The sequence below is a fragment of the Elephantulus edwardii genome, unplaced genomic scaffold (assembly GCF_000299155.1).
Source record: "Elephantulus edwardii isolate Elephantulus edwardi_28Jun2011 unplaced genomic scaffold, EleEdw1.0 scaffold00042, whole genome shotgun sequence".
Taxonomy (NCBI): Eukaryota; Metazoa; Chordata; class Mammalia; order Macroscelidea; family Macroscelididae; genus Elephantulus; species Elephantulus edwardii.
Genome location: NW_006399792.1, coordinates 2,244,232 through 2,271,353, shown reverse-complemented (window position 1 = coordinate 2,271,353; position 27,122 = coordinate 2,244,232). Strand labels below are relative to the sequence as shown.

Sequence of the window (27,122 nt, the reverse complement as noted above, 5' to 3'; positions counted from 1 at the left end):
AGCCATACAGCAACGCGGTAATTTCTAGTCCAGAGAAAAAGAAGAAAAAGAAAAAAAAAAAGAAAGAGAATGAGGACTGATGTAATGGAACTCTAATTAAATCACTTGGGCACATCACATTCAAGATTCAGTCAGGAACTTACCGGAGATGTTCTCTATGATATTGACTGGAAACTGAATGAACTACCTGTAGCACTTCAACCCTACGGCATTCTGAGTCTTGGAATTAAGTCTTAACTTCATAAGATCATCATTTCATAGTCTGTAATATACAAATAAATATTTTGTGTTTTTTTTTAAAAAGAATAACATCTTGGTCACTGAAAACCTATTCCATTTCTGGATTATATTTATTGCATCTCCCTACATTCCATTCTAATGAATATAAAAACCATTTTTCCTCTGTAAAATTTTGAGGTCTACTCAGCTTTGTTGGCTTTACCGTCCTGTACATTGTTTTTTCCATGCAATGTACAGGCTCTGAAAAGCCATTGAAGGATATCGGCTAGTATTTGTTTCTCACTTGAAGGCATACAACACCACCACCACCACCACACATTGGTTATATTTTCTTGGTAAAACCTCTTATAAATATAGCTGGGGTTGGGGGTTAGAAACTATAAGAGACAAAGTACTTTGTTGACTTTTAAAATGGCACTTCTTTTTTTAAATTTTTTTAAAATTTTTATTATTTTTTTGTGTGTGTACCGTCAAATCAGATCTGACTGGTACAGTAGGAGATTGTCACTCCTTCTCAAGCAAAGCGTCTGGTGGATTCGAACTGCTCGCCTCAGCTTCTTGCCACTAGGCCAACATAGCTCCCTCTTGCACCATTGTTCTTTTTTTTATCTGTATTTAGTTTATTTATATTCTCAAAGACATTATTTAAACATCCAATAGCAATAAATGTTGTATATAAACATAATTCTTACTTTGGTACCTATCTGTTTACTGATTTAACAGGGTTTTTTTGGGGTTTGCTTTTCATTATTATTATTAATTTTAATGAAAGTTTACAGAGACTGGGGGTTTCCAGTCATTCATTGTTGCACTTTCCCCCCTACCTATCCCCTCCCCCCAATTCACTCTTCTCCTTGAAAAGAAAAACTCTTTCATTGTTATCCAATCCCTCCCCCCAAGTCTACTTCACTATGCAGCCTTCACTCTGGATTTCGGTAATGACAAGAATACCCATTCATATGTCCCTTTTAAACAGTTCTCTCCCTCATCTGTTTCAAAGGAATATACATCATTCCTCCCCTCCTTTTTTGTCTTCCCTCAACCCTGATGTCAGTCCCTTTGTAAAACATTGGCACTTCTTTTAACTAATTGTTTAATTTGTAGACAATGTACTTTATTCATTACATTTAAAGTAGTTTAAAATGGGGAAAAAATATTGTTTGAAGGCTTACAAAATCTATTCAAAGACACTGATATTAAACCAGAGGATTTTTGTAAAAAAATATTATTTGATCATAAGACTTTCCTGTGATGACTAATTATTTTTAAAAACTTTACTAAATATTTTATTTTTCAAGTCTATTGTAATGATTTATTATAGTATGTTAGAGTCTGCTAAGTATCTGCTGTATTTAGGCGAGCACTGTTATTATAGGCACAGTTCATTTCTCCATCAGGTTCATGGCCACTTGTCCCTCGACTGTTCCCTTCTTCCAGTCCATCCACCCAAGGCTGCTTTCACAAGCCTGGCTTTTATCATGGTCATGTGATTAGTTAATTAATTTATTCATAATTCTTTAAAAAAATCTCTATTGCATGAACGCTCTGTCTTTACCTTTGCAAACTTGTAAAACACAATCTCTCAAACACCTTGATCTTCTGCTTTAATACATACACCCGCCTCCACTCTTAAGGGTATTTCTCATGGTATGCTTTCTCTAGTGGCAAAATAAAAGCACCACAAAACCACTCTGATTGATTCCATGGATTCCAAAGCCTTGTGGTCATGTCAGGATTTCATTTGGTTTTTGTTGGCTGGCTCTTCACGATCTTTATAGCTGTATTTCAGAACTTCATTACTCTTCTCAAGCTCTCAGCCCCACCTAGACCTCCATCTCTCAGGTTTCCTGGAGGCCCTGCCCTTTTTATAACCCAACAGAAAAAACACAGGATTTTCATTTCTGTATCTTCACCTGTATCTTCTGTCATTTCTTTATCTTAAAAAGAAAATCCTTTCCTTTGCGAACATAATCTTCCCATGTTTCTTCTCTCTTTCAGCATTTTCCTACCACTTTTCCTGTGACCACTGCTATCACATGCAACTTCAATTCCCCTATTCTAGATACTTATTATTATCTACTTTATAAAATTGTGCTCATTCTACAAAGTGAAAAAGATGCTCTGTCAGTCTAGTTTTTCATTTCTCAAACTCACTTTTTGAAAGAGTAATATACTTTTTCTCACAAGTTGTACAACAACAATATACTTTTTCTCACAAGTTGTATTGCTTAGTTCTTTTTTAATCCTCTGATTTTAGTGTCTTAGATGCTTTTGTAGTGAAAATAGTTCTTGAAAGTTCATCACTGTGAACTCGATGTTGTTGTTGTGTACCATTGAGTTGGAACAGACCAATAGCTGATCTTCCGGCTGGTTTTTGGAGGCCCATCTTTTTTCCTCAGTGTAGCTGGTGGATTTGAACCACATGCCTTTGGGATTACAGTGCAGCTTCTTATCACTAGGCCACCAGTGCTCCCTAACTTATATTCATTTATTCTTTCATCCATTCACATTCACTTAAACCGTATTTATTTTGTGTTAGCTCTGTATGTATCAACAAAAGAGAGGAAGACCCTCAAGGAGATGGAATGGCATAGGGGCTGTAGCAATGGGATCAAATATATTGGAGATGGAGAAGATGGCTCTGGATAGGACAAGGTGCGGATCTGTTGTTCATAAGGTTGATGTGAGTCATAGTTGACTCGACAGCACATAACAACGACAAAAGCACAGTTATTTACTTTCTAGATGCTAGAAATACATCTAAAATGAAAAAAAAAAAGAAAAAAACACCCCAAACACCAAACCAACAAATCACAAACTACAAACACAAAAACCAATTTGGTCAGAGGTCTTTAAATTTGTGTAGAGAAACACAAGTAAAGAGAGCTCAATTAGTAGTTGAAGTTGCTGAGTTATGCAGGAGGAAATATTAATTGTGGTGTTTACATCAACCATCAACCTTCAGATAATCATGAAAACTTTTGTAGAGAAGAGAGATTCCTCTTAATGGAAAAAAGAGAATCTACTCAAGAAGCTCCTAATTTTTGTTATCTGCAAATTTAATGATTTAAATTTAATATGTTTGAGAATGTGGATAGCAATGAGCCTTGAGGGCAGAGGTTTAGCCTGGATTGACTTATGACATTTTTAAACCTATAGTTTCATACAAAGAGCCATTGAGAAAAGTAATGTCACCTTAAATAATAAGCTAAAATGTTTTTTTAGTACCTTCAGATTTCAGTGTGAAAGGGTTTAAGAAATACAGTGAGATGCTCAGATTTTCATTTCTGTAAATTTTCCTCTCTGTAGTGAGAAGTACAATGAGAAGAGTAAGACTGGAGAACAGAAAGCCTATACAGTATTCTAAGCATGAAATTAATGGTGATCTATAATGTGCTAAAGAGCAACAATGTCATTCTAAACATTGAGGTGCACCTAATCCAGGCCATGGTCTTTGCAATTACTTGCTATGTAGCAGAGAGCTAGAAGATGACTAAGGATGACAGAAGAATTGATGCCTTTGAGTTCTGGTGCTGGAGAAGAATATTGAGCATACCATAGACTGCCAGGAGAACATATAGATCTGTCCTCGAAAGGGTGAAACCAGGTTGCTCTTTGGAGGCTAGGGATTTGAAACTTCATCTCACATACTCTGGGTATGTTACCAAGAGGTAACAGTCGTTGGAGAAGTATATTTTTCTTGGAAGGGTGGATGGGCAGCTTAGGAGATGAAGATACTGGTTGAGATGGATTGACACAGTGACTGGGGTAATGGGGTGTATCAGGATTGGGAACTATTTTTCATAGGGGCACTATGAGTCATAGTCAGCTTAATGGCACATAACCACAACAGTGGTGGCCTAGTTATAACAAGATGTGCAGCATTCGTTAAGGCACATGGTTCGACTATATCAGCTGTTCTATAGGAGATGAGCATCTCCCCATCTTGTGAGATTTACTCCCTCTGAAAACCTTCTGGAAGGTCAACTAGGAGTCACTTCTGACTCCGTGGCACACTACAACAATCAGAGTAACAGTGGGAATGAAAAACAGAGGGCGAAGCACAAATATTAGCAAGGCAGAATGTGTATTTTAGTCCAAATTTGCCTCCAAGGTCACTTCCCTGTGTAGGGTATGTTCTGTGTAATCCTGGCAGCATCCCTCCCATGATACATATTATTCTATAATAACTAAACTTCCTGTCCTTAATTATACAGTATTTGCATATTTGCCCTATCTTCTTTTGAAGTTTTTTGAGTTTGAGACTGTGGGATTGCAGTTCCTATCCCTTCCAGCATCTGTGAACTCAGATGGCATACTGATAAGAAGCGTTAGTTCTGACACCAAAGAAGAATAACAATAACAACAACAACAACATAGCACTTTTGGACCTCATGTGGTGCAGTGCTTAATGCACTTAGCTGCTAACTAAAAGATCAGTGACTTGAACTTATTAGCTGATCCATGCGAGAAAGATGTGGCAGTCAGGTCCTCTACGGGCCTACAGTCTAGAAAACTCTGTGGGGCAATTCTGTTCTGTCTTATCAGGTGATATGAGTCAGAATCAACTCAGTAGCAATGGATTTATTATTTTATTTTGGCTTTTATAGCATCTAATGCAGAATTTGATACATAATAAGCAAACTACTTGAGCAACTGGTGAGCTCAAATTGATGAATTTCAACTGGCCAGTGTCATCCACAAAGATAGTGTTCTACATTCCACTTCAGGGAGTAGTGACTAAAGTCTTAAAAGCATGCAGGCAGCCATCTAGGATGTAACAAGTGTTTCTCCTTGTCCAGACAAAGTAGAAGAAGAGAAGCAAAGTTGTGCCGAAATAGTTCAAAGGACTAGTGGACCAGGAGAACCTCATGAGAACAGAAGAACCAGCTGATGCCTGGCTGCTACACCTGGCCAGATAGAATATCATGGATAGGGTGGAAAAAAACTTGGAACAAAATGGGAAATGGGGGGAAAAACCCAATCAAAACACAAAACCAACAACCAGAAAAACAAGAAACAAACAAAAACACATAAAATTCATTGGCTCCCTGTCCAAAAGCATTAATTGCAAACTCACAATGTAATTTCACTTTTCCTATTTCTTCCCTGTGATTCTTATTTCCATTAGTCCTTCTGTCTTACTCCTTCTAATGCTGGAACACCTGAGACTATGGCCCTTAGTAATCCTTCAAGTCTAGAAGAAAACTCACTCCCATGGCTCCTCTGTCAGCCAAGCAATAGATAAAAGGTGACCAGTAAACCGAAGAGATACACATCAACCATATAAAGAAAAAAAAAAAAGTGTTGGTCCGAGGATAAAGCTCTGAAAGCATGAATGTGCAAACTGAACTATTAATAGGAATATGTATTATAGGGTGGGAGTAAGAGAAGTGATTACATTAATAAATTAGAATTACTAAGTGCCTCTGGAAACAGTGAACATTGAGAAATGATGAAAGTTATACAAGTGTTCAGGTCTTTCGTTCATGGAGTCGTTATGACTCGACTACAACTTGATGACACTTAGTAGCAACAACAGCAGTACACTATACTGTACATGAATGGTTGAATGAAAATAGATATGCTTAGTAAACTCATTTAAATCATAATAAATAAAAATAAGGTAAGGTAAGAGCAAAGTAAAATTGCTGACCTTTTAGTTAGCAGCTAAGTGTTTTAACCACTATCCCTGAAGGTTCTTTACATGATAGTAGTATCACATAGAATCCACTGTTCTCAAAAGTCTTGAAAGAAAAGCTTGGTGGTCAACTTTAGACAAATGAGCCTTGAGAACTATACAAAGCATAATTCTATTGACACATGTTGTCGTTTGTTATTATGTGCCGTCGAGTCGTTTGCGACTCATAGCGACCCCATGTACAACAGCCCTAAACCCTGCTCTATCCTGTGCCAATCTCATTGCCTCTGACACACCCATCCCGATTACCCCAGTCACTGAATCAATCCACCTCATAGAGGGTCTTCCCCTCCTGCGCTGTCCCTCCACTCTGCCCAGCATGATGTCCCTCTCCAAAGACCTGTCTCTCCTTACAACATGTTCAAAGTATGTCAGGCGAAGCCCCAGAATCCTTGCCTCCAAGGAGCAGCCTGGTTTAACCCTCTCTAGGATGAATCTATTTGTTTTCTTGGCAGTCCATGGTACATTCAGTACTCTTCTCCAGCACCACAGTTCAAAGGCGTCAATTCTCCTTCTGTCCTCCCTAGTCATTGTCCAACTCTCTGATGCATAACAAGTGATTGCAAAAACCATGGCCTGTATCAGGCGCACCTTAGTCTCCAGAGAGACACCGTTGCTCTTGAGTACTTTAGAGAGGTCCCTAACTGCAGACTTTCCCATCACAGTACGTTTTTTGATTTCCTGGCTACTGGTGCCAAGAGTGTTCACCGTGGAGCCGAGCAAACTGAAGCTGTGAACAATCTCAATCTCTTCACTATCCATCCTGATGCTACCGATTGGTCCAGTGGTGAGAATCTTTGTCTTCTGGACATTGAGCCTCAGTCCATATTGAAGGCTGCAGTCCTTGACCCTCTGCAGTAAGTGCATGAGGTCCTCCTCAGTTTCAGCGAGCAGGGTTGTGTCATCTGCATAACGCAGATTGTTGATAGATCGTCCACCAATCCTAACGCCACGCTTCTCCTCATAGAGCCCAGCCTCTCGGATAATCTACTCTGCATGCAGGTTGAAAAGGTATGGAGACAGGACACATCCCTGGCGTACACCCTTCCCAATTTTGAACCATGCAGTGTTACCCTGCTCTGTCCTGGAATTAACTTGATAATAGCTAGTTATGATTTAATTTTGCATATATTAATTTAATCAATACTCTCAACAATCCTCTAAGGAATGCACTATTATTATATCAATTTTACAACTAGAGAAAATTCATTATCACAGAAATGAAATTACTTTCTAGGGAGCTCTAGTGGCCTAGTGGCAAGAAGCTGTACTGCAATCCCTAAGGCACTTGGTTACATGGTTCGAGGTCACTAGCTGCTCCTAGGGAGAAGGATGGGCAATCTCCTCCCGTGTGATTAATCGCCTCTGAAAACCCTTTCGAGAGTCAGCTAGTGGTCGCTTCTGACGCTATGGTACACAACAACCACCACCACAGCAAGGTCACACATCTAGGAAGTACTAGAGCTAAGTCTCAAAATAAGGAAGTCCAGTTTCCTAAGTCCATCCTCTTAGCCAATATCTCAAATTGCCTCAAAACTGAAATCACACTGTTTGAATGAAGCCTAGTGATAAGCGGGTTTAAAGTAAAAGAAAGGTTCTGGTTTCACAATATTGAATATAAAATTTTATTTCATTTTTATTTTTTGTGGAACAGCTAGTAAATTTGCTCTGTAATGTTTGTTTCAGAACCAGTTCGAAGATACAAAACTTACCACAGTGATATCTTTAGTACCTCCAGTGAAAGTCCATCTATTATTTCCTCTGAAACGGATTTTAGACAAGGTGAGAGGCATCTGAAAAAACCAAAATATTTTTTTTAAGAAACCTCGATTACAGTTGTGGTTTGATGTAAGTTACACTGAAATATAAGTTTTCAAAAGGAAATAATTCTATGTAACTTTTAAATTGCTGAATCTGTAAGTTATTTGTTTTACAGTATTACAGAAACTTAATTAGCCATTTCCTCAACTATGTAGTCATTTTCATCATAGGAGTAAAAATTCATTGGCTTTAAAAAAAGATTAGAATTTAAGGATTTAAAAACATACCATTAATTTGGTTATTCAAATATGATTTATAAAAATGATCTTGTATGTCTGTTAAATACTTGAATTTTACATTCGACTATTTTCACATTTCTGGAATTTGTGCCATTATTTTTCCTTCACAATCAGTGAGCAGAAGTGAAGCTTCAAAGAGATTTGAGTCCAGCAGTGATCACCCAGTAGATGAAACCCCAAATCAAGGCCAGTCACAAAGACCAAGGTAGGTAATATGAAAGAGTAGTAATAATATATTTCCAGTGACAATTTGTCATTGTTGATTTTTTTCCTGTGGGGATTCTGGTGGCCCTTTGGCATGGGTTGCACTGCCAATTAATTGTAAGTCATATAGTTCAAATCCATCAGCTGCTCCTGGGGAGAAAAATATGAATAGTCTTCACCTGTGTGATTTACAGTCTCTGAAAACGCACAGGAGGGTCAGCTATGAGCAGGTTCTTTCTTGATAATATGAAACAACATACTGGAATCTTTCTTCTTCATTTTATTTTTCTCCTTTTACTCTTTTTTTTTCTTCCTCTAAAGATCTCACAAATAAAATCTGGTCTGTGGAAGACATTTTAATACTTTAAATTTTAGAATTTTAATTACTTTGAATTAAGGCAAAAGCCATAAACATACGTGTACATGCATCTCATAATTATGAACCAATTTCCGTAAAGATTATAATATTAAAAACTCAATTCAAGGTTCATAATAAAAAAGAAGTGCTGCTTTGCTATGTGCATTTTGTATATAGAATGTTCACTCTCAGACGAATATTTAGCTAACTGACATTAGATAACTGCTTTTTCTAATTTATGTGCAAATTTGACTTAAGGGCAGACTTAGAACTCCTTTGTTATCTGAAGACTGTATGTATAGGAATATTTCAGTAACTATATTGGCTCTGATTATTTCTAGTTTGTACTTGAATTTCAAATAGTCAACATAAATATAAAATTGCTTAGTAATGGTTAGGAAGATGAAGGCATGACATTAAAAAATCTGCAAAAAGATAATAAAGCTTGATTTCTAAGAGAACAAGCTTCCAGCAACAGTGTTTCATTTGTTGAATGAATAACGAATAGGTTAATACTAAACAGGTTGGGGTGGTATTTTTTTTTTCAAGTTAATTATTCACTACAATTTTATGGCTTCAAAAGAGCTTATCTTGTTTGGGATTTTTTTAAAGGCCAATTTGGGCTGTTTAAAGTATTTTTTTCGTATTAAAATAGTTGGCTTTCTTAAAAGTATTAGGTATCATTCTTATGATAGGCTTAAAATAATGATATTATAGCTTTGGCTTAAACAGAGAAACCTCAGTAGTAAATATATTGGTGCCTATCCTTTTCATGCATGTAAAAACTTCTTATGTGAAAGATAATGCTAGCCAATCTAAAATATTAATCTGAAACTTGTAGTGTGAAATTAAAGAGTCAGAGTTTTAAGTTTCACTCCCAGATTACAGAAATTATCTTAAACTGGATGTCTCAGACAATTTAATTTAAATGCAATTGTATAGTAAAGAAGCATTTAGAAATTAGCACAAACTGGCCCTCAGATAATTTATTCTGTCCGACTCTGTTTCACACCTGTAAACTATTAATAAACCAGGCACCCATAGCCATGTGATTAAAATGGGCAATTTATCCAGGGTTTAGACTCCAAGTAATTAAATGCATTGCAGTAAAATTATTCCTTAATTAGTGGTGTTGTTTTTATTACATTTATTTCTATTTTCCCCTTCTCGCATGCCTTTTGAAATAACGTGGTATTTTTTAAAAATAATGTTTTCATGTTATACTGGTTTAATTACAAAGTTCGTATACATTGTTTTTTACACTGGCTCTTGTAAAGAAAAAGTTCAGTAAGTATCCATTTACATAAGAAATAGTAAGATAAGCATCTTATTAGGCCCCTGGTCTGTGTTGTCCCCATTTTGATCATTTTGAATGAAGAGGTATAAATCATAAAAATAGATCTGTGTGCTTAATATTCTTTTTGTTAATGAAGCATTTGGGGGTGTTTAGCAATTTAAAAAATATAGAATTGCCTTGTGCTGAATTCAGGAAGAATTTAAAGAAAACCATTTTCTCTTTCTGTTTATTTTGGAGGGGAAAAAACCGCAGATATAATTAGCATGATGGAAAGAAGGATTAGATAGAATAGTTGGAATTACATTGGAATTTTGTCTTAATTGTTGATTAACTCACAATTAGTTTATTATTATTGGTTCCCTAGTTATTAAGCACATATTCCCATGAAATTTTTTATTTCCTAAGCCTTATTTCCATTTTCTTAACAAAAAAACCCTCAAGATTTTAATAGAATGTTCGCTTTAACTGTTCTATATTTTAAGGAGACATTGACATCCATCCCCACCCCGACCCCCCCAGTTCATCAAATCCATGCATGGTTTAGGAATTATCTGTCTTCGAGGGAAAAACCCGCTATGATGTTTATGGCATCTGAATTAGGTTTGTTGTTATTGTTATGTGCCATCAAGTAGGAGCTGATTCATACCTGACTTATAGCTGACCCTCTAGCAAGTTTTCAGAGGTCGTGAACCTCACAGGAAATGATTGCCCATCTCCTGAGGAGCAGCTGGTGAATTTGAAGCATGTGCCTTTGAAGCACAACTCCTTACCACTTCAGAAGCCACCAGAGCTCCATGAGTTAAATATAGGTTCTGGGATGTGGTTGGGGTTTTTTTTGTTTGTTTTTTTCTTTTCCTAAGTGTGGTAGAAAGTATGTGATTTTAATATAAGCTGTTAAACTCTGCTTCTTTTTGACTGGCCCAGTTTCCTGTTCCTACTCACAGAAGTTCACATGAACTGTGAAATAGAGTCTAAATTCCTTATTCAAGTGCAAAACTTTCTGAATGTCTGCAAAGGTTTTGCTAATATCCTTAACATCCTACTACACAACGAGCAGGCCTTGCTTTGTTCTTTAGGCCACATATTTGTCAGCTCCATAAATAGTGCTGTATTTTTTCATGTTGCATGCTTCTTTATAAAAATTTCCATTCCCATTAGTTAGAATGATATGACAAAACAGATTCACACAATGCCATTGATTTATATCATAGGCAGTGGGGGAAGATTAACAGGAAACTATGAGTCAGTTGCAAGAATGAGTAATTTTCAGATTCTGAGCTATCAAAAGTGTCTTTCAGTGACCAGAAAGGGTATTCAAAGATGTTTTCCAAAGAGTAAGCCTTTTATGTGTTAACTTTGAAGTACAGTTTATACATTCCCTCTGCCTCTATGCCTTTCTGCTTGATGAGATAACCATTTATTTTTTCCTGATATAAACCAATCTATTTGTCCCACATGATCCAGACTTTCTGAAGTTTTTGTTCAAATTTTATTTATCTCAGACTAGGTGAATTTCTCCCTGCTACTGCTTTAGGAAAGATAAAATAATAGTTATCGTTTACTCTTCCTGTTAGTATCTGTACTGTAATTTCAGCAAGATAGAGAATATGTTTGCTAGAGTTAAAAATGTGTGGATTCTAATAGTCTATGTGTTTCCTACTGCCAAAGGGACCCTTTAGAGTAGTGAGAGAAGATCTTCATCCTGAAACCCACAGCGTCCCTTTTCAGCAGGAAGTAGCTAAGAGAATACACCATCCCCTTTCCCTTATGAATCAGGGTGAAGTCTCCGCAGGGAGGAGTGATAGGGAATGGCAAAGGACACACTGACAAAGGAGATTAATCAGAACTGGCTTTGACAAGCACTGTGGCAACTGGACAATTAAAACAGACATTTGGGGTGGGGAGAAGAATGAACTGGGGAGGAGGGTAGAGAAAACAGTGCAACAATGAATGAATGAAAACCCAAAATCTCTGTAAATGTTCATTAAAACTAATAAAATTTAATAATAATTTAAAAAAACAAAAAAATGTGTGGATTCAAATTCTTGTTATTACCCTTGGCTCCCATTATTTGAAGAAGAGTCATAAAATCATATTCAATCATTCATTCAACATATTTTTACTGAGCACTTAGCATGTACTTTTAGGCATTGGAGATACAATTATGAACAGGACAGAAAAAGTATCTCCAGGAACTTTGGAGAGATAGAGTATCCCATAATTATGGTACTTCATATGAAAATAAAGGATATAAGGAGTATGTGGAAGTGCTACATTAGTTCTGTTTTGTGCTGATAGGATGATCAGAGAAGAAAAAATAGCACTTGAACAAAAAAATATAGTGAGGTCAGAGAGTGAATCATACATACAGCAGGCAGAGGTGTGTTACTCTAGATAGAAGAAGTAGCAGGTTCAGTAGCCCGGTGACAGTGGAGATGTAATCATCATAGAAGAATATTAAGAAGAGCAGCTTGGCTTCAACAGATCAAGCCTAGAGTAGATGGTTGATGTTCTTAGGTGCCATTTAGGTGACTACAACTGATAGATACCCTATGAACAACAGCTCTGAATCTGGCCCTATCCTGAGCCATTCTCACCATCTCTGATAGGTTTGAGTTCATTGTTACAGTCACTGTCAGTCTATCTTGTTGAGGGTCTTCCTCTTTTTTGCTGACCCTCCACCCTTCCCTGCAAAATGTCTTTTTTCCAAGGACTGACCTCTTCTGACAACATAGTATTTAACTGATTATTCTTTTTTATTTTATTTTATTTTTTAGGTTTTTTTTAACTGATTATTCTTAAATTGTTTTCTTCCCAATACTTACTTTTCTCCTCTTTTTTTGTACAGTAGGCAATACGAAACAACCCTAGAAGGCAGTATAATTAATCAAGAGATCATGCTAAAGCGACAAGAAGAAGAAATGTTACAACTCCAAGCTAGGATGGCCCTTAGACAGTCCCGACTGAGCCTGTTTCCAGGCGATTCCATCAAAGCTTCTATGCTTGACATCACCAGGGATCCTTTAAGAGAAATGGCCCTAGAAACAGCCATGACCCAAAGAAAATTTCGGGTAAGTTCATTCTCACGTGAGGGCACCTGAACTTGGTCTTGCAGTTAACTGTCAATAAAACATCTAATAAAATGACTATTGATATTCTAACGTTGCTTGTAGATATAATTGACATCTCCTATTAATTTACATTGGAGATGGAGATTTTATTAGTTGACATTGAAATAGTATTTAATGGGGTTTTTTCCCCTTAAATTTTATTTTAAAATACTATTGTTGCTGTTTTGTGCCATCAAGACAATTCTTACTCATAGCAATCTTATGTGGCAGTAGAGTGGCCCTATAGAAGTAACTTCCTAGACTATCATCTCTCCAGGTCTATCTTAACTTTGTATTTTGTGGCCTAAAGTCAACTCGTTCCATTCAACATTACAGGGAAATTTATTGTATAATGATAATCCATAAATATATTCATAAGTATCATTTAATAGATGGAATATTTATTATCCTACACACCAAGATCAAGGATAGAGAGATCTGGAGCTGGATAAGAAGCTCAAGAATGTTCTGTGTGTTTCATCCTCCTGCTCTATCCATCCCAGAATTTTGGCAATAATTGCTTTATAGTAAAAATTACCTCACACTCTCTATAAATTTATCCTCTTAACAGCATCCAAAACCAGAAAGGAACAGCTTTTGTTTTGTATTTTATGGAGAATTTCTTTCAAAATAAGTTTATTCTGCTGCTGGGTTTGTTTTTCTTCAAATACCTAATTTTAAATATATTTTTAGAAACATAAGCACAAAATATACATATTATTTCATAACATCTTTAAAACACTCCAGTATGAGAATTTATCACACAATATAGTTTCTTGACTATTTAAATATTTCTTAAACAAATACTTTAATGTCTTTAAATAAATTAGTAGAATTCAAATTTCTCTCATAATATTTTAAAGAGAAATAGCCATTTCAAGTGGTGAAAATTACATCAAATTCTCGTTCTTTGGCTTCAACTGGATTTAAATTAGGTTCCATTCCTCGTAATGATACCAAATGACTTTATGTAATTTTCGAAGCCACTAATACGGTACTGGGAGCTCTGGTGGCCTAGTGGCAGGAAGCTGTGCTGCAATCCCAAAGGCACATGGTTTGAGGCCACCAGGTGCTGTGTGGGAGAAGAATGGGCAGTCTCCTCCTATGCAATTAACAGCCTCTCAAGACTGCAGAAGGGTCACCTGTGGTTCAGTTCTGACTCTATGGTACACAACTGCAACAAAAACAACAATACAGTACTAATTTTTACAATGTGAAATTGATGAGTATAGGGAGTTGTGCTGCCAACCCAAAGGCATGGAATTCAAATACACCAGCTGACCCATGGTAGAAAAATAGTCTTCTCTTGTGCAATTAATTTTAAAACCCACTGGAGAGTCATGTATGGGTCAGTTCTAACAATGGTACCAAACAACAACTACCTAATTAGTGGGTGAACTCTGTTGGCCCAGAGGTAAGAGATGCAAGAGACACTCAGTTTGAATTCACCAGCTGCACCACAGGAGAAGGATGGACATTCTTCTCCCATGTGATCCATAGCCTTGGAAGACCCACTAGAGGGTGAGCTGGGAGTTGATTCCAACTCAACAGCATGTAACAACAATATCTAAGTTTACTAGCTCTGGTTGCTTATTGGTTAAGGAATTGCACTGTCAACCCAAATGCACGTGGTTTGAATTTATTACCTGCTCCATAAGAGAAAGATGGGCATTCGTCTCCAGTCCAGTTTAGAGCCTCTGAAAACTTGCTTGGAAGTCATATCTGTCTTGATGGCAAGGTGTTTTTATTTTTGTTTAATCTATAAGGGAGAAATTCCACTTAATATAAACAATGCCTTTGTTAAAGTTAAACACTTTTTAGAATATCATCCAAAGAAATAATGTAGGCCTCCAGTGTAATAACTGAGTGAGACGTGGTTTTCTCCTCAACCATAATTTCAGAAATGCTAATCTAGAATTTTGGTTTATTGTTGTTCTGTGCTGTTGAGTCAGAACTGACTTGTAACTGACCTTCCAGCAGGTTTTCAGAGGCTGCAAACCACATGAGATGAGATTGTCCAGCTTTCTCGCTACCCACCTCCATCCTGTCCCACAGCATCTGGTGAATTATGAACCGGGTGCCTCTGAGTTGGCAATGCAACTCCTTACCACTAAGAAATCGGCTTTATTAGACACTTACAGATAGTGTTTTACAGTGCTGTGTTTAAAAAGCATGGCTGCTAGCTAAAAGACCAGCAGTTTGAACCCACCAGCTTTCTGTGGTAGTAAGTTGTGGCAGACTGCTTCTGTAAAGATTTAAAACCTTGGGAAATATATGAGGCAATTCTCCTCTTTCCTACAAGGTCAGTATGAGTTGGAATCAGCTCTAAAGCACTGACTGAGCAGACATTAATATGATAATTGTCCTTTTTAAAAAAGTTACTTTTATGTTGGTTTGCATGCAAAATTTGTATACATTGTGTTTCATTTATATACATTGTGTTTCACACATTCCTCTATTCACATTGTGTTTCATAGATCTTTCTCATACATTGTGTTTAATAAAATTAATCACCATTAATCCATGCCCACAATTACCCTGCCTTTTCAGGTCCCCACTGGATCTTTATGCCATCCTACTAAAATGCCTGTAATTTTTTTCTTCAGCATTCACTTTCTGGCAATTTTCAGCACAATTAGCAACATACTTTATCAACAACTAGATAATGTGAATAAACAGTCATTAAAGAACCACAGAAATTTTTTTTCACCCTCGAAGAGGACAGGACAGTTTTTATTCTATCTGAAAAGAAGCTTGTCAGAACAGTCAGTAATGATAACTGAACACCATCTAGTTTCCATGGTGTCAGACCAGAAGAAGTTATGGTTCATTGCATGGGCTAGTAATCCTGTGGACTAATTCCGTTCTTGAGTTTTCTTCACTCCCCTTTGCTCCTGTTGGAAGATACTAATAATTGTATCTTTAATATTGTGTGTGGACATTCATATCACCAGAATTATCACCTGCTTATTATCTAATAATAAATGACTGCTTCTTCCTCCCTGTTCCATCCCTAGTAACCATCAAAAAACAGCTTTGGACAATGACCAGGGAGGATAGAAGGAGAATTGATGCCTTTGAGCTGTGGTGCTGGAGAAGAGTATTGAGAATACCATGGACTGCTAGGAAAACAAACAGATTTGTCCTGGAGAGGGTTAAACCGGGTGGCTCCTTGGAGGCAAGGATTCTGAGGCTCTGTCTAACTTACTTTGGACATGTTGTGAGGAGAGACCTGTCCTTAGAGAGGGACATCATGCTTGGGAGGGTGGAGGGACGGCGCAGGAGAGGAAGGCCCTCTATGAGGTGGATTGATTCAGTGACTGGGATAATTGGGATGGGAGTGTCAGAGACAGTGCGATTGGCACAGGACAAAGTGGAGTTTAGGGCTGTTGTACATAGGGTTGCTATGAGTCGCAGGCGACTCAACGGCACATAACAACAACAACAACAACAACATTTGTCCTTTTATGCTTAACTGACTTCACTCTGCATTATGGCTTCCAGACTCATCTTTCCTGCATAATGGATTTATTATTATTCTTTATTATTGTGTAGTATTCCATTTTCTTTCTGCACCGTATTTTGTTTATCCATTTATTATCCACTGATGGGCACTTAGGTTGTTTCTATGCTTTTGCTATTAGGGATAATACTGCAGTGGACCTAGGCAAGCCTATTTTACTTGTCTCACTTATATACTTTTTGAATGAGATTGCTAGATCATAAAGTATTTCCATGTCTTGCTCTTTTGAGAAGGTGCCATATTGTTTTCCATAGTGATGATACCAGTTAGGAATCACATCAGCAGTGTATGAGTTCTAGTCTTCCTGCAGCCTCACCAGCATTTGTTGCTTTATGTTTATTAGTGCCACTTTTTATAGTTGTGAAATATAATGTCATTGTTATTTAGTTTTCCTTTATGAAAAGGTTCCTGAGGGAGCTCTGCTGGCATAGTCCGCAGAGTTGCCTGGCTAACCAAAAGGCTATGCTTCTTGACCCTCTTGACTCCACCAGCTGGTGTGTAGGTGAAAGATGAACGACCTCTTCCCATGTGATTTGCAGCTTCAGAAACCAAAAGAGAGGGGTCATCTATTAGTTAGAACTCAGCAATGAGAGAGAATGGCTAATGATTATGAGCCTCTCGTCACATGTTTATTATTAGCTTCCCCAGTGCTGTTGTTCGTGATGTATTGCTCATGCTTTGTGTCAATTTTTAATCAGATTATTAGAAATTTTGTTGTTGAGGTTTTAAAAGTTATCTATATCTTTTAGGACTTAAATCTTTGTCATATATATTATTACCAAAAATTTTTCCAGTTTATAGATTCCCTTTTTTTTCACTTTTGTTGTAAAATCTTTTGATAAACATCAGTATTTTTTTCTTAGATGTCTCACTTATCAAGTTTCTCTTCTATTTTTCATGTATTTTTAGCTGTTTAATAGAAGCGGTGTATTTTTGAGGCTAAAAGTATATATGGAAGTATGTGAAAGAACAATTTCACAATTAAATTAATCTTCCACAAAACATAAATTTTTATTTACTTTCTTCACCAATTTCTCTTTAGCTACATGCATTTTAACTTGATCATGTCCTGTTGTCTTAATTGATCTATGTTGATCTTAACTATGTATTTCACCTGGCAGACCATTTTCATTGTTTCTACTCTATTTCTAATGTTACTTAAAATGTACCTAGTTGGCTTGTTGAGTATTAACAAACTCTTAATGCTAAACTATTACGAAATGGAGTTTTTTTACATGTTCCACACAGTTAACTAGATAGAATTCTCACACTAGGCAACCAAGTGAGCTCTACAGCCAATGGCAAATAAGAAACCAACAAAAATAAACCTCCATTAATCCCAGCTATTTCAAACTCAAAAGTATGCTCACCCCCCCTCCCCAATTGCCTCTGTCCTTGAGATTTGTCCTGCTTTTACTTGACTTTTGTCCATTTAAATAAACATAATCCTTCAATCAATGCTATGTTCCAACCTGAAGTACAACATCTTAAAATTACCTCCAAAATAAAATTTTTCCTCTTTGCCGAAGCCTCTTTATAGGACCTGAAATTATGTAGTAAAAGTAAACTGAGGAGTCCTAAATCCAGAGTGCAGACCTCTCTCATTCTCTTGTGTCTCTGTTTTCATTTCTTGATAGGGGTTACAATCAGGGGTAACAAACTGTGTGATACCCATCATTATTTTTTGTTGCCTTTGTGTTGATTCCAACTTACAATGATTCCATATGGTACCTAAAGTTTTCACGCTATGACTTTTCAAAATATATCTCTTGACCTGCATTTGAAGGTACCTCAGGATGGGTTCAAAGTGCCTTCATTTCAGCTTCTGGTTAAGCCTTACTCATTTAGGCCTAACCCTTAGTTAATCACTATTTCAAATGAACAGTCACAGAATCTTAAGAACATGGTTACAAAGGGATATACATATTTTATTGTCACAAAGTACATTTGTCCTTTAGTTGTCACCTATCTTGGGAGAGACTGGATAATAGCTGCTCTAATAACGTTGTTGTTGTGTACTGTCAAGTCACAACCGAACTATAGCTGATCCTCCAGCAGGTTTTCTTGGTAATAAATTTCACGGTAGGAGATTGCCCATAATTCTCCCACAGAGCAATTCATGGATACGACCATAATAGAATTGGGTTGGCAGCACAATTCTTAACAACTTAGTCACCAGAACTCCCTCAAAAACAATGGGATTCCTTTTAATCATATCACATGTTAGCATTATCAAGCCAAATAAGAGCTTCATAACTTGCTTAACTAGTTAACTACTTTTTAATGAACAATATAAAGCAAAGCATTGTATTCCTTATCACTGATATAAAATGAAACTAAGTTCTACACAAACTTAAGATATAATTCATTCCTGTTTCTAAAATATACTATAAAAATTTCTACATGTTTTTAGCTATTTTATCTAATGGCTTTATGATAAATGTGTTATTATCATCATCATTATCATATTCCTTTTAAAGAAAGAGCTAAGACAAACTCTAAAAGCTATTAATCCTACTTGTGTAATTTGCAGAATTTCTTTGGCCCTGAGTTTGTGAAAATGACAGTGGAGCCAATTATATCTTTGGATTTGCCACCATCTATTCTTGTAAGTAATACAACCAATTTGCCTCACTCTTAGTGAATTTCATTAATTGCTGGAAAAAGATATTTCACACCAGTTACAATTATTCTTTAATAGATTTCACTCATGTCTTTCCATTTTAGACCAAGAAGGGGAAGAATGAGGATAGCCGGAGAAAAGTAAACATAATGCTTTTGAATGGACAGAAACTGGAAGTGATCTGCGATACCAAAACTATATGTAAAGATGTGTTTGATATGGTTGTGGCCCATATTGGCTTAGTGGAGCATCATTTGTTTTCTTTAGCAACCCTCAAAGGTATGAAAACATTTTAAATTTGGGGTACAGTACAGAAATTTAGCAAGAAGCTGAGTTCCTGTATTGTTACTCTCTTGCCTGATCTCATTTTGCAAAATACTAATTAAATGGATAAATAGCATGGAGTTGTATTAGTGTGTTAATAATGCCCATCTCCCACCAGGTTCATTGTCCTAATAGATATATTTTATAATTATATTTTCTAAGCTTCTTCTATCCCTGACTATGAAGGTTTTTTCTTTGTTCTTTGTAGTATAGAACTAGATGTTTATTATATTTTATTGACTATTATGTTGTTATTTGCATACATTCCAACTCATAACTGTCCCTTTAGTGGGGTTTTGTGAGGCTTTAACTTGCACAGGAGGAGATTGTCCATCTTTCTCCTGAGGAACTAATGGTGGATTTGAACCATCAGAGAGGTGCCACCTCCCACCAGACTAAGCCACTAGAGTCAGTGTTGTTTTGTTGGTCATTTAAGAAATGATATTGTTAATTATATACATATTTACTAGAGAAATTAGTATCCTGCTAATATAATGGGGAAATCTGCAGTTAGGGACCTCTCCAAATTATTGAGGAGTAATGATGTCAGTTTGAAAACTAAGGTGCATCTGATTCAGGCCATAGTCTTTCCAGTAACTTGCTATGCATCTCAGAGCTTGACAGTGTATAAGGATGCCAGGAAAGAATTGATGCCTTTGAGCTGTGATGTTGGAAGAGAGCACTGAACATCTCATGGACAGCCAAGATAATAAACAGATATGTCTTGGAATGGGTACATCCAGAATGTTCTTCGGAAGCAAGAATGATGAGACTTTACCTCACATACTTTGGGCATGTTGTCTGGGTGGGCTATTCCTTGGAGAAGACATGATGCTGGGAAGGGTGGAGGGTCAGCGAAGGAGAGGAAGACCCTCAACCAGGTAGATGGACACGGTGTCTACTGCAGTGGTGTCTGTGTGTCAGGTAGTATGAGGATGGCACAGGATAGAACAGGGTTCAAATCTTTTGTTCTTGGGTCACTATGAGTCATTCTTAACTTCTCAGCACCTAACAAGAACAATATAGTTTAGAATTTTTAGTAGGGTCCTTTCACCCATTTTCCACATCCTTTGTCTTACTGTCCTAGAAGTACACAGTATTTTTTTCAGAATGCTGTCAGTTGCTGACTGGAAAGAAGTCATTTCATATATTATTTTAAACTTAACAAGTGTTGAACTCCAGAAGGGCAGCAGTCACGGTGTTCTCTGAGCACAACTTCCTTTGAAATCCTTCCTTCTTAATTATAGTAGTCGCAGGTGCAAGGAGCCCTTTGGAGTTGGTCTTCTCTTTAATAAATCTTTATATTTTCAAATTACTGTTGGGCATTTAATTTTTTATTTCCTTGGACATTTTTCTTGGAAACTTAATAAATACCCAAAGGTGACATTCCTGCCAAATGACCCTGAAACATTACAAGATTGTAATGCACTTACTTTGAGAAAATGTATTTCCTTCAACCTAGTGTGTTGAATACTTATTCCTCAAATAATAATAATTATTTGTGTAGAGTCATTCAAAAAGTATTCAGCTGTGTACTCTAATGCTCTCTCACTTTACTAGTGTGAACTCTTGACTAATCATGCCGTGCTATCTATCTTAAGGTATCTAATCCATTAGAATTTCTATTTAATGACGTTATATTGCCATCAAACCTATTCTGGTTGCCCCCCTCTTTTGTTGTTGTTGATTTTTATTTATTTTTCATATTTATATTTTTTCCTACTAGTTTATTTACAAAATTCAAATACAGATTTGAACAAATTCTTTCAATTTCCCTAACCCCACCACCCATCAAATTGTACAACCCAACCCAATGATTAATCCCCCCTTCCCCTTGTACATCCACATCCCTCTGCTTCCAGCCTCTCCCACCCCTCCTGGATCCTTATCCTCATTCTACAATAAGGGTTTTATATAATATTTATCCTTGTGGGACTGAGTTAGCTCACTCAGCATAATGCTCTCCAGTCCCTCCCAAGTTAGGTAATAATTTACAAAGTTACTGATCCTGCATGCTGCATTGTATTCCATTGTGTGAATGTACCATAATTTCTCAATCCATTCATTTGTGGTTGGACATTTGGGCTGTTTCCATGTTCTTGCAATGGTGAATAATGCTGCTGTGAACATTGGTGTACAAATCTCAGTTTGTGCCTCAGTTCTCATATTCTCAGGGTATATTCCATGTAGTGGAATAGCCGGGTCATATGGTATTTCTATGTTCAGCTTTTTTAGGAAGTGCCAAACTGCCTTCCAGAGTGGTTGCACCATTTTACAATCCCCCGTGGAGTTTCTAACAGAACCAAACTATTGCATCTTCCTCCTGCAGAATGACCGTTGTGTTCTTACCATTTGTTTGACAGTTAAATGCTTTAACTACAGTGCCATCAGAGCTTCTGTATGACTTTTCAAACCCATTGCCACTGAGCCATTCTAACTCTTAGTGTCCACCCTATCAGTTTCTGAAGCTATATATCTTAATGAGAGGGACTATTTTTCTCCCATTGATGAATTTGGACTCATGACTATTTGGTTAGCAGCATAGTACGCAATACTCTACACTCCCAGAGTGCCTTTATTTAATTATTGTGGTTGTAGAATACTGTCAAGCTAGAACTAAGTAATAGCTGACCCTCCGGCAGTTTTCAGAGCAGTGAATTTCATGGAGCAGCTGATAGATTTGAACTGTGTACCTTTGTTTTGTCAGTACAATTCCTTACCACACCTCATTTCTTGACCATTCTGGGTAAATGGCCTTTGATTTGGAGTCAGTGAATGTTAAGTGATGACATTTTTAATAAAAAAATAAAAGGTAAAACAATAACACATATTCCATCTAAAATTTAACTAGGAGCTAATGTTGGTGGCTTTTTTTTTACATTTATAATAATTTTTTAATGTTAGTATGTGCTTATTTCTACTAAGTGTTCTATATCTATTATAATAACTATAGAAAGCAGGAAATTAGTTTTTACACATTATTTGATGCTACAGAGAAGAAAAATGGTTTGTGTAAAAGTTAAATCATTTGTTCAGTGCCACACAGAGAGTAAAATATTTGGCCAGGAGTTGAATCCAAGTTGATTTGACTTCATGGCCCTTATTCTTAAAAGATTAGCTTCTAGTACCTTAAAGCCCCTTGTTATATTGCTTAACAGTCTTGTTATTTCTCGGTGAAGAACAAAAGTTTGAAAGAATGAAAATTCTCCATGAAGAACGAACGATAAATGAAAGGTTGATAAAAAAATTGAGAAACAATTAATTTTAAAAATCATTTATCTGAATGTTTTTTTCTCTCTATTTTAGATAATGAGTATTTCTTTGTTGATCCCGATTTAAAATTAACCAAAGTAGCCCCAGAAGGATGGAAAGAAGAACCAAAGAAAAAGAGCAAAACCACTGTTAATTTTACTCTGTTTTTCCGAATTAAGTTTTTCATGGATGATGTTAGTTTGATACAGTGAGTGCACAGACTTTCTATTTTGGCCCCTGACCTTTGGATTTGTTAACTTAGTATCATCACTAAATTGTTTGATACAGAAGAACTCAGAACTTAATGACCATTTTGAAATTTAGTGTATATGCCTGTCATTAAAATCAACCAAGGCTCAAAATCAGAAGTTAAAGGATTTGTGTGTATTTATTTTACAGACATACTTTGACATGCCATCAGTTCTATCTTCAGCTGCGTAAAGATATCTTGGAGGAGAGAATGCACTGTGATGATGAAACTTCTGTGTTGTTAGCATCCTTAGCACTCCAGGCTGAGTATGGAGATTACCAACCAGAGGTAGAGTTTATATTCTTCCCCAAGATCACTTTCATGTGATATAGCATATCCCTAGCACAATCCAGAACTAAATTTGCATGTGATGGGATGAATACTTCTAGAGTTTTTAGTTAGTTTGGCGTCTTTAAATGACCAAATTCCCCATGTTGTTATGTGCCATTGAGTCATTTGTGACTCATAATGACCCTGTGTACAACAGCCCTAAATCCTGCTCTATCCCTTGCCAATCTTATTGTCTCTGACACACCTATCCTCATAACCTCAGTGATCGAATCAATCCATCTCATCGAGGGTCTTCCTCTCCTGCCCTGTCCCTCCACTCTCCCAAGCATGACGTCCCTCTCCAAGTACTAGTCCCTCCTTGCAACGTTTCTAAAGTATTTCAGACAAAGCTTCAGAATCCTTGCCTCCAAGGAGCAACCCGGCCTCACCCTCTCTAGAACGAACCTGTTTGTTTTCCTAGCAGTCCATGGTACATTCAATATTTTCCTCCAGCACCAAAGCTCAAAGGCATCACCTCTCCTTCTATCATCCCTAGTCATTGTCTGATGCATAGCAAGTAATGGAAAAGACCATGGCCTGTATCAGCCGCACCTTAGTCTCCAGACTGACATTGTTGCTCCTCCGTACCTTGGAGAGGTCTCTAACAGCAGACTTTCCCAATGTAATTAATCTTTAAATTTCCTGGCTGCTAGTACCAAGAGTGTTGATTATAGAGTCAAGCAAACTGAAGCTGTCAACAATCTCAATCTCTTCATCATCTAACATGAATGATGCTGCCAGTTGGCCCAGTGGTGAGAATCTTTATTTTCTTGACGCTGAGCTTCAATCCACATTGAAGGTTGCAATCTTTGACCTTCTACAGCAAACACTTCAGATCCTCCTCAGTTTCAGCAAGCAGGGTTGGGTCATTTGCATAACACAAATTGTTAATGAACCTACCTCCAATCCTGATGCTACACTTCTCGTCATAGAGTCCAGACTCTCAGATAATCTGTTCTTCATATAGATTGAAAAGATATGGAGATAGGACACATCCCTAGTGCACACCCTTCCCAATTTTGAACCATGCAGTGTTTCCTTGCTCTGTTCTGACAACTGCCTCCAGGTCCAAGTATAAGTTTCCCGTAACATTGTTTGTATACAATTATACAGCATATTTTTTTCCCCTCTTTTCAATTGTCTCATTTGGGAAATTGATAGATATCTAGCACTTGCCTCTCTTTTCTTCCAGCTTTTGGTTGAGACTAGGTACAAAGATGGCTAGCCAAATGGAGATAAAAGAGATCTTTTATGCCTCCCACATTTAATCTGTTCAGTGATGAACCAAGAAACTAGCAGAGCTCACAGAATATGGAACAGATGTACAACACCCAATGTTTCTGAATATAAATGAGTTTAAGAGGAATCAAGTACTATTCCACTTATGAGCCTCATCTTTATAGCATAAGCCTTAGGTACTGGACTTCTAACCATAAGGCCTGATGCACAGCCTTAAAATCTCAATGCTGGATCACCATGAGTTGGAATCAGCTCCACAGCAGTGGGTCTGACTTTATAGTGACTTGAAGAGATCTTGCATGACACAAATCATTAAGTCTTTGGCTTTTAACCAAAACCTCAGAGATTTCAACCCAGTAGGGAGCATCAATCCAGAAGAAAGGTGTGGTGAGACATTTCCAAAAGCCACTAAAGTCCCTCAGCAGAGTCCTATTACTCTGAAGCACATGGAGATGTCATGATGTTTTTGTATTGTCTTATGCAAGGATCATAGTGAAAGAGGCCCTTGCAGCTTATGGACACATTGACATTCAAGGGTCTCATTTCACTGTGACCTTTAAATTTCAGTGTGTCCATAAACTTGTTACTCAATTTGATCACTCTTCCTCACTGAATAAAAGAGAAGGACTGATGTATTTCTTTTAAAGCTTGTTTCTTAGGAAGAGAAAGAGAAGTAGAACTCTCTTACCCTAGACAGAGACACAAATTCATAAAAAGGAAGAAGAGGGTTCTCTTTTATCCATGGCAAGTGGAATCAGTTACAAAAATATTTTCCTTTCTAGGTTTACGGTGTGTCTTATTTTAGAATGGAACATTATTTGCCTGCCAGAGTGATGGAGAAACTTGAGCTATCCTATATTAAACAAGAGTTACCCAAATTGCATAATACCTATGTGGGAGCTTCTGAAAAAGAGACAGAATTGGAATTTCTAAAGGTCAGTAAGCATACAAGATTGCAAATAATTGACATTTTTGGGTTTTGGGGGGATTTTACATTTTTCCAGAGTAATCAAGAAGTATTGGAGGATATGTATCTAATAGCTAGCCAAATGCTTCTAACTATGCATTATTTCATCTCATTTATTGTTAACTAAAACCTTGTATCGTTGTATACTGCATAATGTCTATTGGGCTTTGTCACACTGAATGCACATTTGTACTACAATGCCTATTAGGATAAACACCTCAAAGCACATGTAGTGACTTGTACTAACAAAGGAGCACTGCTTTGCAATATTCATCAGAACATTATTATTACTCTATTATTATACTAAGGAGGTTTTGGGTTTCTAGAACTATTTCTTTATTATTTCTTATGTACAGAAAAATGTGCTGTCTACAAAAACAAACATTTGACTATTATTTGATACAAACCCACATGTAACTACTTTGACATATACAAATTTGATTTAAAGAAAGGGACCTAGGAACAAAATTCACTGATAATCCATAAATTGTCTATCTGTAGTATGGACTGCAGCCAGGGCTCAATATAGCTGAGATGGTCAAGATGCCACAGGACCTAGGACAGGGTTCAAATCGATTGTTCATAGAGCTGCTGCGAGTCCTATTCAAGGGCACCTGACAACAATAGCAAGCCACAGAGCTCCCATATAATTTTGCCACCATGGTAGTGGTAGTATATGCCATTGAGCCGACAGACTCATAGCAACCCTATGAACAATGACTGTGAACCTTGTTGTTGAACCTCCTTTGCCAACCTCACCATCTCCACTCTCCTGACCCCAATGCCCCAGTCACTATGTTAGTCCATCCCACCCAATAATGTCAATTCTTTCTTAAGGGGATGAATATAAAATGTCTCTGGACACAGATATTTTTAGGTAAACATATATTTTCACTTCTCTTGAGGAAATACCAAAGAGTAAAGTTACTTGGTCCCTTCAGTTGCTAGCGTTCAGCAGTTAGAACCCACAAGCTGCTGCCCAGAAGAATGCTGAGGCAGTCTGCTTTTACGTTTTATGCCTTTGAAAAAGCTATAGGGCAGTTTTACTGTCCTACAGGGTAATTCTGAGTTTAAATCAACTTGATTGCAGTGGGTGGGTTGTTGTTAGGTGCCATTGAATCAAGTACAACTCGTAGTGACCCTATGAACAACAGATCTGAACCCTGTCCTGTCCTGTGCCGTCCTCATCATTTCCAATATGCTCAAGCCCATTGCAGCAGTCACTGTGTCAGTACATCTGGTTGAGGGTCTTCCTCCCTTTTGCTGACCCTCCACCTTTCTAAATATGACGTCCCTCTCCAAGAAATAGCTTCTCCTAACAGCATGTGCACAGGATAGAACAGAGTTCAGGTTTGTTGTTCCCAGGGTAACTATGAGTCATACTCGACACAACGGGACCTAACAGCAACAACATGCCTAAAGTACGTGAAGTGGGTTGATATTTGAGTTGGAGTAGCAATTATAAAATATCTCCTCAGGGCCTTTCTTTCCTGGGACAGCTTTGGGGGGACCTTTATCCCTCTGTCTTCTATGTGCATGCTTGCTATGGTTATATTTTTTCAACAGGTTTGCCAAAGACTGACAGAATATGGGGTTTATGTCTTACATTTAAGTTTGTTGTACATGTTGAGGGTAATATTCATA

General features: G+C 37.1%; 1 protein-coding gene across 1 annotated transcript in view; it reads left to right on the top strand.

The window, feature by feature from the left end:
* Positions 1-27,122, top strand: part of PTPN13 (protein tyrosine phosphatase, non-receptor type 13 (APO-1/CD95 (Fas)-associated phosphatase)) — a 209,859-nt gene that overhangs the window by 80,089 nt on the left and 102,648 nt on the right. Inside the window, exons 7-14 of the mRNA XM_006885322.1 lie at positions 7,628-7,723; positions 8,116-8,206; positions 12,712-12,931; positions 19,027-19,101; positions 19,221-19,395; positions 22,747-22,900; positions 23,092-23,230; positions 25,294-25,446. Coding sequence (XP_006885384.1) covers positions 7,628-7,723; positions 8,116-8,206; positions 12,712-12,931; positions 19,027-19,101; positions 19,221-19,395; positions 22,747-22,900; positions 23,092-23,230; positions 25,294-25,446 — 1,103 coding nt within the window. The remainder of the gene's footprint in view (positions 1-7,627; positions 7,724-8,115; positions 8,207-12,711; positions 12,932-19,026; positions 19,102-19,220; positions 19,396-22,746; positions 22,901-23,091; positions 23,231-25,293; positions 25,447-27,122) is intronic.